Source organism: Terrapene carolina, unplaced genomic scaffold (assembly GCF_002925995.2).
Source record: "Terrapene carolina triunguis isolate 2854851 unplaced genomic scaffold, T_m_triunguis-2.0 Scaffold96, whole genome shotgun sequence".
NCBI classification, from domain to species: Eukaryota; Metazoa; Chordata; order Testudines; family Emydidae; genus Terrapene; species Terrapene triunguis.
The window spans coordinates 53,481,651-53,494,658 of NW_020664447.1; the positions used below are offsets into that span (position 1 = coordinate 53,481,651).

The 13,008-nt window shown below is 39.8% G+C and overlaps 1 protein-coding gene across 6 annotated transcripts in view; it reads left to right on the forward strand.

The window, feature by feature from the left end:
* The window catches only part of AP4S1 (adaptor related protein complex 4 subunit sigma 1), a 41,377-nt gene that overhangs the window by 17,846 nt on the left and 10,523 nt on the right, over positions 1-13,008 (forward strand). For all 6 annotated transcript variants that reach the window (XM_024196055.3, XM_024196051.3, XM_024196056.3 and 3 more), the window contains 4 exons: positions 1,642-1,842; positions 5,042-5,128; positions 7,881-7,949; positions 11,377-11,388. In XM_024196055.3, the coding sequence (XP_024051823.2) occupies positions 1,705-1,842; positions 5,042-5,128; positions 7,881-7,949; positions 11,377-11,388 (306 nt within the window). In that variant the 5' untranslated portion in view covers positions 1,642-1,704. The remainder of the gene's footprint in view (positions 1-1,641; positions 1,843-5,041; positions 5,129-7,880; positions 7,950-11,376; positions 11,389-13,008) is intronic.

The following is a 13,008-nucleotide window of genomic DNA, read 5'->3' on the forward strand; positions in this document are numbered from 1 at the left end:
CGGGGCCCAGCCGTGCAGGACAGGAGCCCTCACTGTGCGGTGAGTGCAGGGCAGACTTGCTCTCAAACCATTCCCACTAGGGCCAGGGCAGGATTAGGGTTGTGATAGTTGGGGCAGACTGGTGCATATATGTAACGGCAAATCATAAAAACAGACAAAATGCAGTTGGGTAGGTTGTCTTAGTAAAATGTTTGGGAAGCACTGCACTACCAGATCACAAGGCCAATGAAGTGAAAGATTCATAGATTCATAGATTCTAGGACTGGAAGGGACCTCGAGAGGTCATTGAGTCCAGTCCCCTGCCCGCATGGCAGGACCAAATACTGTCTAGACCATCCCTGATAGACATTTATCTAACCTACTCTTAAATATCTCCAGAGATGGAGATTCCACAACCTCCCTAGGCAATTTATTCCAGTGTTTAACCACTCTGACAGTTAGGAACTTTTTCCTAATGTCCAACCTAGACCTCCCTTGCTGCAGTTTAAGCCCATTGCTTCTTGTTCTATCCTTAGAGGCTAAGGTGAACAAGTTTTCTCCCTCCTCCTTATGACACCCTTTTAGATACCTGAAAACTGCTATCATGTCCCCTCTCAGTTTTCTCTTTTCCAAACTAAACAAACCCAATTCTTTCAGCCTTCCTTCATAGGTCATGTTCTCAAGACCTTTAATCATTCTTGTTGCTCTTCTCTGGACCCTTTCCAATTTCTCCACATCTTTCTTGAAATGCGGTGCCCAGAACTGGACACAATACTCCAGCTGAGGCCTAACCAGAGCAGAGTAGAGCGGAAGAATGATGGCTACACCCCTGTCACCTAGGCCCCTCTACTCGATATCTACAATCATAGAGTAACATTTTTGTAGGTTTGGAGAAGTCCAGGATCAGGAGAACAATCTGTTCTGTGCTTTCCTGTGACCCAAGGTTGTTCCTGCAAACACATAGGCACAATTACTAGCCAGAATTTGACCCTTGAAACCCATTATACACACTGGAGAGGAAAATGCTGCCCTACATTTACAGTTTCTAATAGAATTAAAATCCTTTAACATTCATATGCTGATTTCTGCCGGTGTGTTGTGAACAAAAAGGATAGCACCTATGTATATGGTTAATGCTTTTAAGAGAGAATACCCTGAAGTAAGTAATGTTTACTGAGCGTTTACAAGGAAATTTGGTTGGAGAGAAGGCACAGCATATCGGTTAACTGCATGAATACTAAACTCAGACTAATTCTACACCAGACTAATTCTACACCATGCTCACAGGTTTAACACCGATATTAACATACTAATTCTCACACTAAGTTATGTTATCCCATTAGAAGTCTCTTCCTTACTAGTAAAATGATACTTGCCCTTACAGCAAGAATCTGAAAATATCTAGGTTGCTATCTTTGGTGTTACTGCACAGTAGAAGAATCTTGGTTGGGCTTCTGCTTGGTCAGCACTTTCATACAATAGTGAGTTCAAATTAAAAACACCAACAGTATTAGGAAAGACAATGGGCTTGATTTTCTTCTTGCTTACATCAGTTGTACACTGACATCAGACCCAGTGAATACAAAATTCAACACCAATTACATGCTTCTTCAAAAGTGTTTCATAACTTCCATGTATCTTTTTTGTTGTTGTTTTCTTCAGAAATACAGTTCCCGCTTACCTGCCTCTTGTAACAAAGAGACTATTTCTGAGCCGAACAGAAAAATGATAAAGTTTTTTCTCATGGTGAACAAACAAGGTCAAACAAGACTCTCCAGGTATTATGAACATGTGGAAATTCATAAGCGGACAATGCTGGAAGCTGAAGTAATCAAAAATTGCCTTTCCCGTTCAAAAGAGCAAGTAAGTTTTTTTTTCTTCTGAGTTAGCCATTTTATTTGAAATGGAACCAAGGAAAGAATATTACACAGTGAACTACACTCAAGAAATATTAGTATGTTTTGTGTTAGGTTTTGCTGCCAAGGTACTTCTTGACATGAAAGTTCATATATAAATCTATTTTCTTTTTCTCTATAGTTGGTTTATTATAAATGTAGTGCAAGAATCAGGTTCTCTCAAGAAAATCCATTTTTTCCCCAAACATGCTATAGAAATTGACATATGCATGCTGTTGCTAACTAATAGAAACAAAACTTGCACTTCTCTTAAATGCTAACATTGCTCTGTATTCCTGAAATTGCCGATATTTTGTCCATGCAGCCTTCCTCAAGGTCAGATGGCTAAAATAATGGTGTGGCTTTGTGCCATATTCTAGATGAATTACTACTAAGGAATTCTGTCCTGATTTGGTATATGGTTTCCAAGTTATCCAACTCCAGAGCTGATTAGTAAAAACACAATTGTTTTCTTATAGAACTTGAATGACTTTTGGGGATTTTTTTTAATATCTTCCATTTTACCTGATACAAAAGTCCCTCTTTTTACATAGATATTGGAGAATTCTAGACATGCCCTACAAGGATATGATACTTGAAATGAAGTTTAGAGGGCTCATCAACTCATGTATGAGCCAATATTCCTAACCATGTATCAATACATGATAATGACACAGGTACTTGTACCGTTGTTAGCTCTGTATTGGATTATTCCTATACATTTTATATTCTACTGCACGTGAAGAACATTTAAAGACTTCAACTAGTGTAGAATCTGCCTGCCTGCTCAGCTCAGTGGTGCTTCTCTCAGGGAGATCCTTGCACGTGTTCTCTGCAGCCTGCACTGGCTCTCTATTGTTTTTGGGTGCAAGTCAAGGTGTTAGTTCTGATGTGTAAAGCACTAAATAGCCTGGATGGAATCCTGGCCCTATTAAAGCAATGGGAGTTTTGCCATTGACTTCAATAGAGCTCAGATTTCACTAATTTAGCCCTGGTTACCTCACAGTCCATCATATGATATTGCAGTAACTGAGACTAGCTGAAGTTCTTTGACCTACAAGCACCCCTAGTTAAACTGGGAATGGGCTGCAGGCAGTGCCTTTCCAGAGACTGGTACTCAGCTCTGGAATTCACTTCCGTATTTGATCAAGTGTGTTGACTTTAGGGTGCTCTTCTCTTTCCTCAACTTTTAAGGGAAGATGAGTTGAAAGAGCAAAGTTATTACGCCTGATGGTCTGGGAGAATGTTATTGTTGATTTTAATGGGACTAATTGCATAGAACAGTACTATTCAATGTGCATAAGATGGCAGAATATGGCTGTTTGGGGTTTGTGAATTTTCCTTTCCCACTGATGTTCTATTGCCTCAGAAGCAACATCTCACATGTTTTTAGGTATAATATACAATATTGAAAATAAGTGACAACCAGCTGGTGCCAAAGTGAACAAGATGGCATGTGTATTAGTTCTAAGACAGTAATAGAGAGTTATTTATTTCTCCTGTGTTAGGAGTTGTCTAACTTCTCTTCTGACAAAAAAAATTGTGTAAATAATTAACAACAGAAGAGCCATACATATCCATTGTATGTCATTATTCTATTTGTATCTATGCTGAGACTAAAAGTAAGTGGTTATTGTATACTGCATAGGCTATTTTTTTTCAGGTTGGAAACCTGGTTTTCTGACAGAGGATTCCACCTCTTCCTAGGGAGGCTGAAAATTCCAGGGCAAAGGAGAAGAGGAATATATTTTTCTCCCTTGCCTAGATATTTTCATCAGACCTAGCAGATTGACCTATATATAATAGATAGAAATTATCACAGCTCTGCCAAGCAGTAGTGGATGCAGTAATGCTAGCCCTAAGGATTTAAAAATCATGAGTCAGACTCTTAAAATCATAAGATTGTTTTTTAAAATCTCATGATTTTGAAGACAAACTTTGGGTCTTATTTCCCTTCTGGTTTTTGAGCATTTGAGTTTCACATTTTCAGACTTCCGTCTGCAGCCACAAGGATTATAAACATATATTTTATTTTTTTTAATGAAAACTGGGATACTCACGTAATTACATGGCTCCAGGAGTTGCGGCTTTAAGAAAAACACCAAATATTTCAATACTCAATAAAATGGCAAGATTTGTCTATACTGCACAGATGTCAGGTTCTTGCAGGTCAGTTTCCCATTGGGGGAGAAATCAATTACATGGAATGTGGGTATATTTTTTACTGCAACTTGTTTATTTTACACTCTGCACACCAGTCCTAGAACAGAAGTGGCCTAACAGTACACAGGCAATCCCCTCTTTCCAGAATCTCAGCAAAGACACCATTGCCCAGTTCCCAGGAAGGAATTTTGCCTCAATAATATACTCTAATTAGAGAGATTAAGGTTGAGAGCAAACTCTGCGGCTGTTTGCAACAGCTCCCCTAAAATAATCAGAAAACTAACAACAATAGAGCATTTTTTAAAAAAGATTTAACCATGCTCACCTTTGAAGAAAAAAGATCTTGTGACACTGTGTGTAACAGCACCATCTGGTGACTCATGCCATAACAATATAGATTATGAAATAGATGTTTATGTTTTCCCCCACAAGTCTAAAGATAGAAAGCAAGAAATGGAAACCCATTGCCCTAATATCATCTATCTGTCAATATCATAGATATAATTTTCTACCTGACAATGATTTTCTCCCTGTCGTCTTCTAAAATGTTTCTGTTTGGAGAAGTAAGGGAAGAGAAGAGGGATGCCCAACTGATCTGCTGTGTAATCTTGAGCAAATCATTTTACCTCTGTGTGGCTCAGATTTTTCATCTGTAAAGTGTGAATAAAACTCTCCTTGATGTAAAGTGCTTTGAGATCCACAGATGAAAAGCCCTATCTAATAACTTAATATTTTATTAATTTCCTTTACCTCCAGAGGGAGATTGTGGGGTGAAGACTGAGAAACCCTTCATACTTTGTGGAGCTGATTCTTCTCTCCTTTACACCATTGTAAGTCAGGAGTGACTTCACTAAAGTGAACAAGTTACACTCATGAAACTTCTGTAAATGAGAGACGGGGCCCTATGTGTGTACACAACAGTATATTTAATAAGCACATTGTGTATAGTAACCAATTATGTCTAATGTGGCAGTTAACGTTTAACCATTTGCATTTTTATCTAGTGCTCTTTCATTGAATATAAGGGTTTTAAGCTGGTGTACCGACAATATGCAGCCCTTTTCATAGTGGTTGGAATCAATGAAACAGAGGTAAGAGATTACATTTAATCTGTGAAAAATGTAAGAAATGTGGATTTAAATTAATCTTTGAATATGCCTCCGTAGGCAGTCATGGCCGTCCCTCCGCGTCCGCCTCCGAGGTAGGCCATTCCTCCTCGCAGTCTGGTCTGCTAGAGGGAATTAGCGGTACTCAATGGGCCCTGGCCTTCAAGCGGGAAGGTTCTACAAACAGTCTGGGCTCTGGCCGCGGTCAGGACAGAGCAATATACTAAATTATAAGCTAGCCCTCAAGCCGGGCGGGGCAGTAAACAATCAGGGCTCTGGCCTGGAGTCAGGCAGAGGTATAGTTGTTCATATGCCCAGCCTTCAAGCAGGGCAGGACAGTAAACAGTCAGGGCTCTTGCCTGCAGTCAGGCAGAGCTGGAGCCCCAACCACCATCTAAGGGGCTCTAGCAAGGATGTCCAAGGAGCACAGGCCTCCTGGCCTAAGGAGGTGGCAGAGGGGACACAGGCCCACCCAACTCCACCACATCCCAGCCCAGGGCTCTAACAGTAGTTTCCCTGGGCTGCTTCCTACTCTCCGCCTCAGGTGTACATGCATCCAGGGGTCATCCTCCGTCTCCCTGGGATATACCACCCCGGGTAGCGGTAGCAGCTCCTCAGTGTCAGGAGTGACAGGGGTCTCAGGAAGCTCATGCAGGCCCTCAGGGAAGCTCTGATTCTCCTCAGCATCCCAGCTCCCACAGCAGGGAAGACATCTGTTTCCCTTAACAGCTCCCCCCTAATTGAGCTGCTGGGCTGGCCTTTTATACTTCCTCTTCCTGTCCCTCCTCTCTGCTTCCGACGTGCAGGGCGTGGTCCTCCAGGCTCCACCCACCAGGCGGCTTGTGACGTTCCCTCCGCATCCGCCTCTGAGGGAGGCCACGCCTCCTCATTACAGCCTCCTATTCCATCTTCTTTCCCCAAGCAGTTTCACAATTTCTATTACAGAATTTCAAGGTGTCATTCTGAAAGCACCCTTATTTCTATCAAATACAAAGTGGTGTGGTGGAAAAGAAAGAAGTAGTCTCTTTGGACTTCATACTACTTCAGCAGTCTGAACTGCTGTCACATGGAGTTTCCTAATGAGTGTGATACTAATACTATCTTGCAAACTGATACTTGGTGGATGGAGTTGGGGTTTTTCAATAGATATCAGCATCATTACAGCCAAGCCAAATGCCTGGTCTAAGGTGCTGTCCCAACTGCTCATTGTGCTAGATGTCAGTGGCCAGGACAACTGGGTCCAGAGAAGCAAGCAACTGCCATTCTGATAGGCTAGGCAGATGTACTGTTCTTGGTGAGAAAAAGAAGTGCTGTGACTGAAATTTACTATTATTTTAGGCTCTGATTCAGGAAAACAATTAAAGCATGTGCTTAAGTCCATTTCTGTGTGCAACGCTTAAGCACATGCTTACCTTTAATTTTCAGTGGGAATTAAGCACATGTTTAAGTGCTGGCCTGAATAACTTTGATTTCCCAAACCGGAACCACAGTCAGTAAAACCAAGTAGGATACTTCCCAATCTGGCCCTAATTCTTGTAACTTGGTATTTTTCTTTCAATTCATCTTAAACAAAAAAAACCCACAAGTTATAAGATTATGGCCAGATCTGAAAGTGCCTACTCAATTTTGTACTAAATTCTTACACACGGAAAAAAACTCTCAGCAAAATTTCAGGATTTGGCTCCTTGAGTAAAAACTGCATTGGCTCACAATAGGGTTTTTTGGTGGGCAGCTTGGGATTTTTGTTGTTGTTTTTTTTTGGAAGCAAGGGTCATTTGCCACTTGTGAGCAATTTTGGCCAATTCAAGATGTGGAATCTGGTCTCAAGGAAGTTCTGATAGCCAGGCCTATAAACTTCACAATGAGTGTGTCTACACAAGGATTATTTTGCTAAAATTTTCCCCCAAGTAGCACTAGTATAGACACAACTCTAGGTGATATGTCACCTAACCCAGCTCAGTGCAGGCCAATATGTCATAGCGCTTAAAACACCAGCAGCTGATGGTTCTTTTTGTAAACAGGCCCTCCCACTGGTTGAGCTGAATCAGTGTGAACAACAATAGTAAATTTTAGCAAAAGTTTCCCAGTGCAGAGAAGACCAACGTGATTGTGCACACTGGAAGTAATGGAAATACTTATATTTTACTGTTGAGTGGGATAGCAAGGAGAAAGAGATGGCTCAGATCTTTTGCTGGCTACACTGCTAAGTTTAGTACCCATTTTTCAGTTCCACCAGTGTTAGCAATGGTGTCATTGGTAATGTACACCAGATTTGAGCATTTAGCACTGTTTTTTATGTAAGAGTCTACACTTTGGTATTTTATGACATTATGCTGACAATGCCTGAGCCCACTCTACATTAGTATTCATACTGTTTCAGCAGTACTAGGTCTTTAAAATGAATACAAAAGCTTGTAACATAGTCATGGCCACATGCCAAGGAGGATAGTGGCTGCTCATTGCTGTAATGACTTCTTCTAGGTCAGCCATAGATTGTACTGGCGTACGCCTTAAGCAGGTTGTTCGGCTTTGATATAGTACATAATAATGGTCTATGTACATTTCTACAGGTACTACTAAGAGAGCCTAAGCTTGCATACTTATTTGTGCTACTCACTAATTATTTTCTAATTGATTTCAAAGAAGCATGCATCTCACGTTGAAATAAAATGTGAACAAGTAGCATATCTTCTATCCATTCATTTAATATTTCACATGCTTTCAAATTATATTTCAGAATGAGATGGCTGTATATGAACTAATTCATAATTTTGTGGAGGTTTTGGACAGATATTTCAGCAGAGTGGTGAGTGAGACATAGAATCCATTGCAAAACATTTCCTTTCTTTGAAAGCCTTTGTGGACAGATTGTTCAGAGACAACATAAATGAAAGAGGGGGTGGGAATCCTTGTTTATAAAAATGTAAAATGTGGAGAGTTTTGGTGTGACTGTGACAACTGTAACAAGGCAGTATCAGGAAGTTTTTCAAAGTTCTTTATTTTGTAACATACAATAATATAAGTATATATGGCTTATCAACTATTAGACATTGAATGCAAAAATATTTGTGCTAGGAAACAGTCTTTTTGTATGTTTATCCACCAAATGGTCCTTCAGGAACCTACACGCATCCCACTCTGAATGGCCCCATCTACACTAGCTTTTAAACTGGTCTTTTCTATATTAGATTTATTTTTCTTAAAATTTCCCACCATTGCCACCCACAGATAAGCTCCAATGGTGCTAGAAGTGAAGAAAGCACTAATGTACCCTCCCACTCGGAGCAGGGTTGGACAAAGCACTCATTGAAACACCAACTGCCAATCTATACTGGCACTCCCACTATTGCTACCATTGGTAGCAATGCAGCAGTGGGAATTTTTAAGAGAAAAGGTATTGCATCGATACAGTCAGAGTCTGGGAATCAAGTTCTGATATGGTTCCAGTTTGGCCACCCACTGTGATCATAGACTAAAACACATGTTGTTTTACATAGTTCTGACACTGTTTGGTCCTGTCCACACAGGATGGACAAATCATGTTAGAAACAAATTTAGATAAAGATGTATTTTAACAGTTTCAACATGGTTTTTTAATTTGGTTGGATATCCTACCCTTTCCCCAGCATGAGTGGCTCAAAGGCTCTGTGTAAGGGTGTATCTACACTGGAAAAAAGTGTTCTTAACATGGATTAGCTAAGGGTAGTAAAGACATGGCAACTCAGCTTTGAAGCTCACGTTCAGCCTGCCAAATAGATTTGAACTCGAGCTTCTAAATAGAGTTAAAAGCTGAGTTGCCATGTCTTTACTGCTATTTTAACCTGCTAACACAGGTTATTTTATTTTATTTTTTTTTAATTGTAGACATACCCTAAAAGTTATCCTTCCTCTGGCAAAAGAGGGTGGGTGCAATTCCTTCTCGAGTCCATCGACTCCATGGTGTGCCATCGATAACTGTACATACTAAAGATCAGGTTTATAACTTTGATTTCCCAATAATAATGCAAACATTTTCTACAGCAGACTTAGGCCGGCAGAGCTGATCTTAAAGCTACTCCATGTGTAAATTTGTTGACTCAGAAGATAACCTTGCCTGAATCTATCACCTTTACAATATGGGTCAAATGGTGTTAGGAGTAAAATTCCCAACTAACCATGCTCAGGCTAATAGAAGATTGGCCACTACAGTGTGCCCCAGTTCTCTAATGCATTGAGGTTGGAAACTCATTGCTACAATTGCAGTCACAACCTTAGCACTCGTACCAGGAATGGAATTTGATTTCTCATGTGTAGCAGAATTTACTAGCATTTTCTTTGTCTAATTGCTCTAAGTCTGCTGCCAGCTTTTTCCTAAGTTTTAATGGTTTCAGCTGTGAATGAAAGTAGAGGCAGTATTAACATAGTAAAAGTCTGTCTGCCTTAGCACAAATATACTCTAGTACCTTGTGAATCTACCAACTTTAACAGATGCTGCACATCCATTTCTTGTACGTGTATATATAGGCTAAAAAAGCTGATAATTATTAGCAATTTACTGCTTGCATCATGCTACAGAACCTGTATTATTCAAAGCAGTTGGGCTTTAAAACTTGGAGAACTGAAAAGAGGGGTGGGTTAGAGAAATCACATACCATAGTTCTATTTTTAATAACATATAATACATAGAATAAATAGCAGGCCACTGAATAAGAGGCCTATAATTCCAGACAGAGGTTCTGGTGGAAACCACAGAGCCAAGGGAATAAATCTGTACTAAATTAATGTTGAGTATTTACATAATTCTAGTATCAGAGGGGTAGCTGTGTTAGTCTGTATCCACAAAAACAACAAGGAGTCCGGTTGCACCTTAAAGACTAACAGATTTATTTGGGCATAAGCTTTCGTGGGTAAAAACCCCACTTCTTCCATAAGCCTTCGTGGGTAAAAAACCCAATTCTAGATCTGAAGAAGTGGGTTTTTTACCCACGAAAGCTTATGCCCAAATAAATCTGTTAGTCTTTAAGGTGCCAACAGACTCCTCGTTGTTTACATAATTGTAGCAGAACTCTAAGTTGTGATGATGACAACACAAAGAGAAAAACAAAGCAAAAAAAGCAGTGGGAAAGAAAAGAACATCTGTCTTGCTCTAGAGGGACATTTTGTCATCTTTATATTTTAGGTTTGCGAGTTTTAAACATTCTTGCATGTGCTATTTTTATCTCATGGAATTTCTATTCTTAAATTTAGCTATCAGACCTTATGCTTCTGTACCAGAGAAAACATTCACAGAATCAGGAGCAGGTTTTCAAAGCTACCTATGGGATTTGACTCTGGGACTCCCCTTGATTTTGATGGTAGCTACACAAATATAACCAAGCGCACTGTTTGGAATCTGTGCCTCTTGGTGCCCAGTGACCTTTTTTTTAAAAAAAAATCTTAAGTATAAACTGAATTGATCAGTCACCCGAAGTTTGATTTTTGTGATATACAAAAACTTTTTAAATGGGGATGTTGAACTCGTTCAGTGGAGTGGGCTGAATTATGGTTCTCTTTAGGGTCCATAAACCAGAGCTATGAGTTTCTGCCATATGATATCCTCAATCCACAGCAACTTTTTCACTATGTCAGTGGACTTTTGCATAAAAATCAAGGGTAGAATATTGGACCCTGAACCAGGGATAAGGAAGCCCAGTGGCAACTTCATCTCTCTTCCGGGAAGTTCCACCCTTGTATGGCAGAATTTTAATCACTGAGAAAACAAGGAGGGAACAGATGACACAGCAGAGCTCCACTGCTTGGAACAGAGCATTTTGCTGGGACTCAGGAGCACAGCTGCATCCACAACCCTACGCTCAGTTATTGTCTCAGGCTGTCTTTCTTAAGACTCAGTAAGACAGCACTGCATAGTGTCATATGTTCAGAAAGTTTTATTGCTTGGCAACCATAATTCTTTGAAGTTCAATTTTTCAATAAAAAATTAAATTCTGAAGAATCTTAACTTGTCATGGAGGCTAGGATAATACATTACAAGCACTCAGATCCCACATTAATGAGCATGATATAACTGAGCATGGACCTGCACAAACCACCACAGAAAATCAAGCTGTCCTGGAAGTTTATATCTGTGCTCTGACAGGCCTTTCCTTTTTCATCCAAAGGAGAAGTGGTATGTAATGCTTAATGACCATGAGGTGAACGATAATTCACATTATCATCTGACTAAAACTAATACCCACCTATCTTTTTTCTTCCAGAGTGAATTAGATGTATCCTTTCCAGTATCATCACCAATCCATTTGTCATTTTCTGTATTCCTGTTCTTACTGCCTTGTAGTACTACTTGGCAGACATTCAAGATAAAGCAGTACCAGGTTATGATTTAACAAATGAATACTGCAGTTAGAGTAAGTAGCACTCTCCTGGGGTCTGGCAGCAGTGGCGGCAGAGGCTGCTGCTAATGAGGAACCTTCTATTTAAAATCTCAGTAGCAATATAAAGACAATGCTGGTGTGGAGCAATTTTTTTCTGAAGGTAACTTGTTAAATGAGATGGAGGGCTTAGTTACAAAGAAGAACTGTATAATCATGTTTGGATACAGAGAAGTGTGATGATGGGTTATTTTTTGGTTTGCTTTTTTGTTTCACCATTTTTTGTAAATTTAAATACCTTGCCAATAACAAAGAAAGTTAACATCACAGTAGTGCCTTCAGCCACTGTAGAAAAAGGTTCCCATTATTACAGGATTAAACATGGACTATAATCCTGCTTCTATGGAAGTCAGTGGGAGTTTTGCTGTTGCCATCAATGGGAACAAGAGTATGCCCTTGATGGGGAATCTTGGGTATCGGTCATGACAGCAGCAATGATTGAAATGTCTTTGTACACACTTAACCACCCTACACTCAAATACTCAGAATAATGTTACTTCGATGCCTTATTCAAGGAGTAATATATAGCTAAAATATAGAAACATTTTTGTTATTTTTCATCTATTTGTTCTTACACTTCTTTACTGATGCAGGAAAAGGCATCATATGTAGTTTTCCCCCCATAACTTCTTAAAAGCATGTACATCTACACATAAGATAGGGAACAGACGGCACTGGAACTCTCTTGTCCATCTAGTAGCATTAAAAAAAAAATAGTACACTGTCTGTGTTGCATTCATGGAACATAAATTAACCAGGAGAGTTCCCCCAAATTGAAACCAAAGAGTGGCGGATGAAATGTCTGCCTTATGGGGTCCTGTTTTCATAATGGGAGTCTTGAGGTCCACAGACAATTGTGCACTTACATTTTTGTATGTACTTAAACATGTGCTTATTTAAGTGCTTTGTTGAAGAGGGATGGACTTAATTACGTGCGTAAGTGCTTTGCTGAGTTGGGGACTAAGCGTACAATCTGGGTAATTGTACATACAAATGGCTACTTATGCCCCAGTATGGCTGTATTTTGTATATGTATTTATCCAAATTTGAACTTGAAATCATTTAGGGTGGTGACATCCCTGTGAATCCTAATTGCCTTTTGTCAGAATTTTCACACTATGAGGAATTTGCTAACTAATGCATGGATAAGATCAATCAGATTTATACACATACACATACACACACACTGTTGACACAGTTAGTGGCTGAGAGACACACACCTGGCAACCTGCTGCATGCATTACTTGACAACAGGGTGTGTGGTTACACACTTTAGGGGAACTCTGGTGTAGACTGAAAATGATGATTTTCAATACTGTTTCAGTGTGCTGAGAGCCTATGCTAGCCCTTAAACCCATTCACCTCTTTGTCAGAGAGACCCCATGAGAAAATCATTTTCAGCAATGGTTCAAATTTCCAATTGTAAACCAGCCTAATAGACTTGCCTGGAAATTTGAA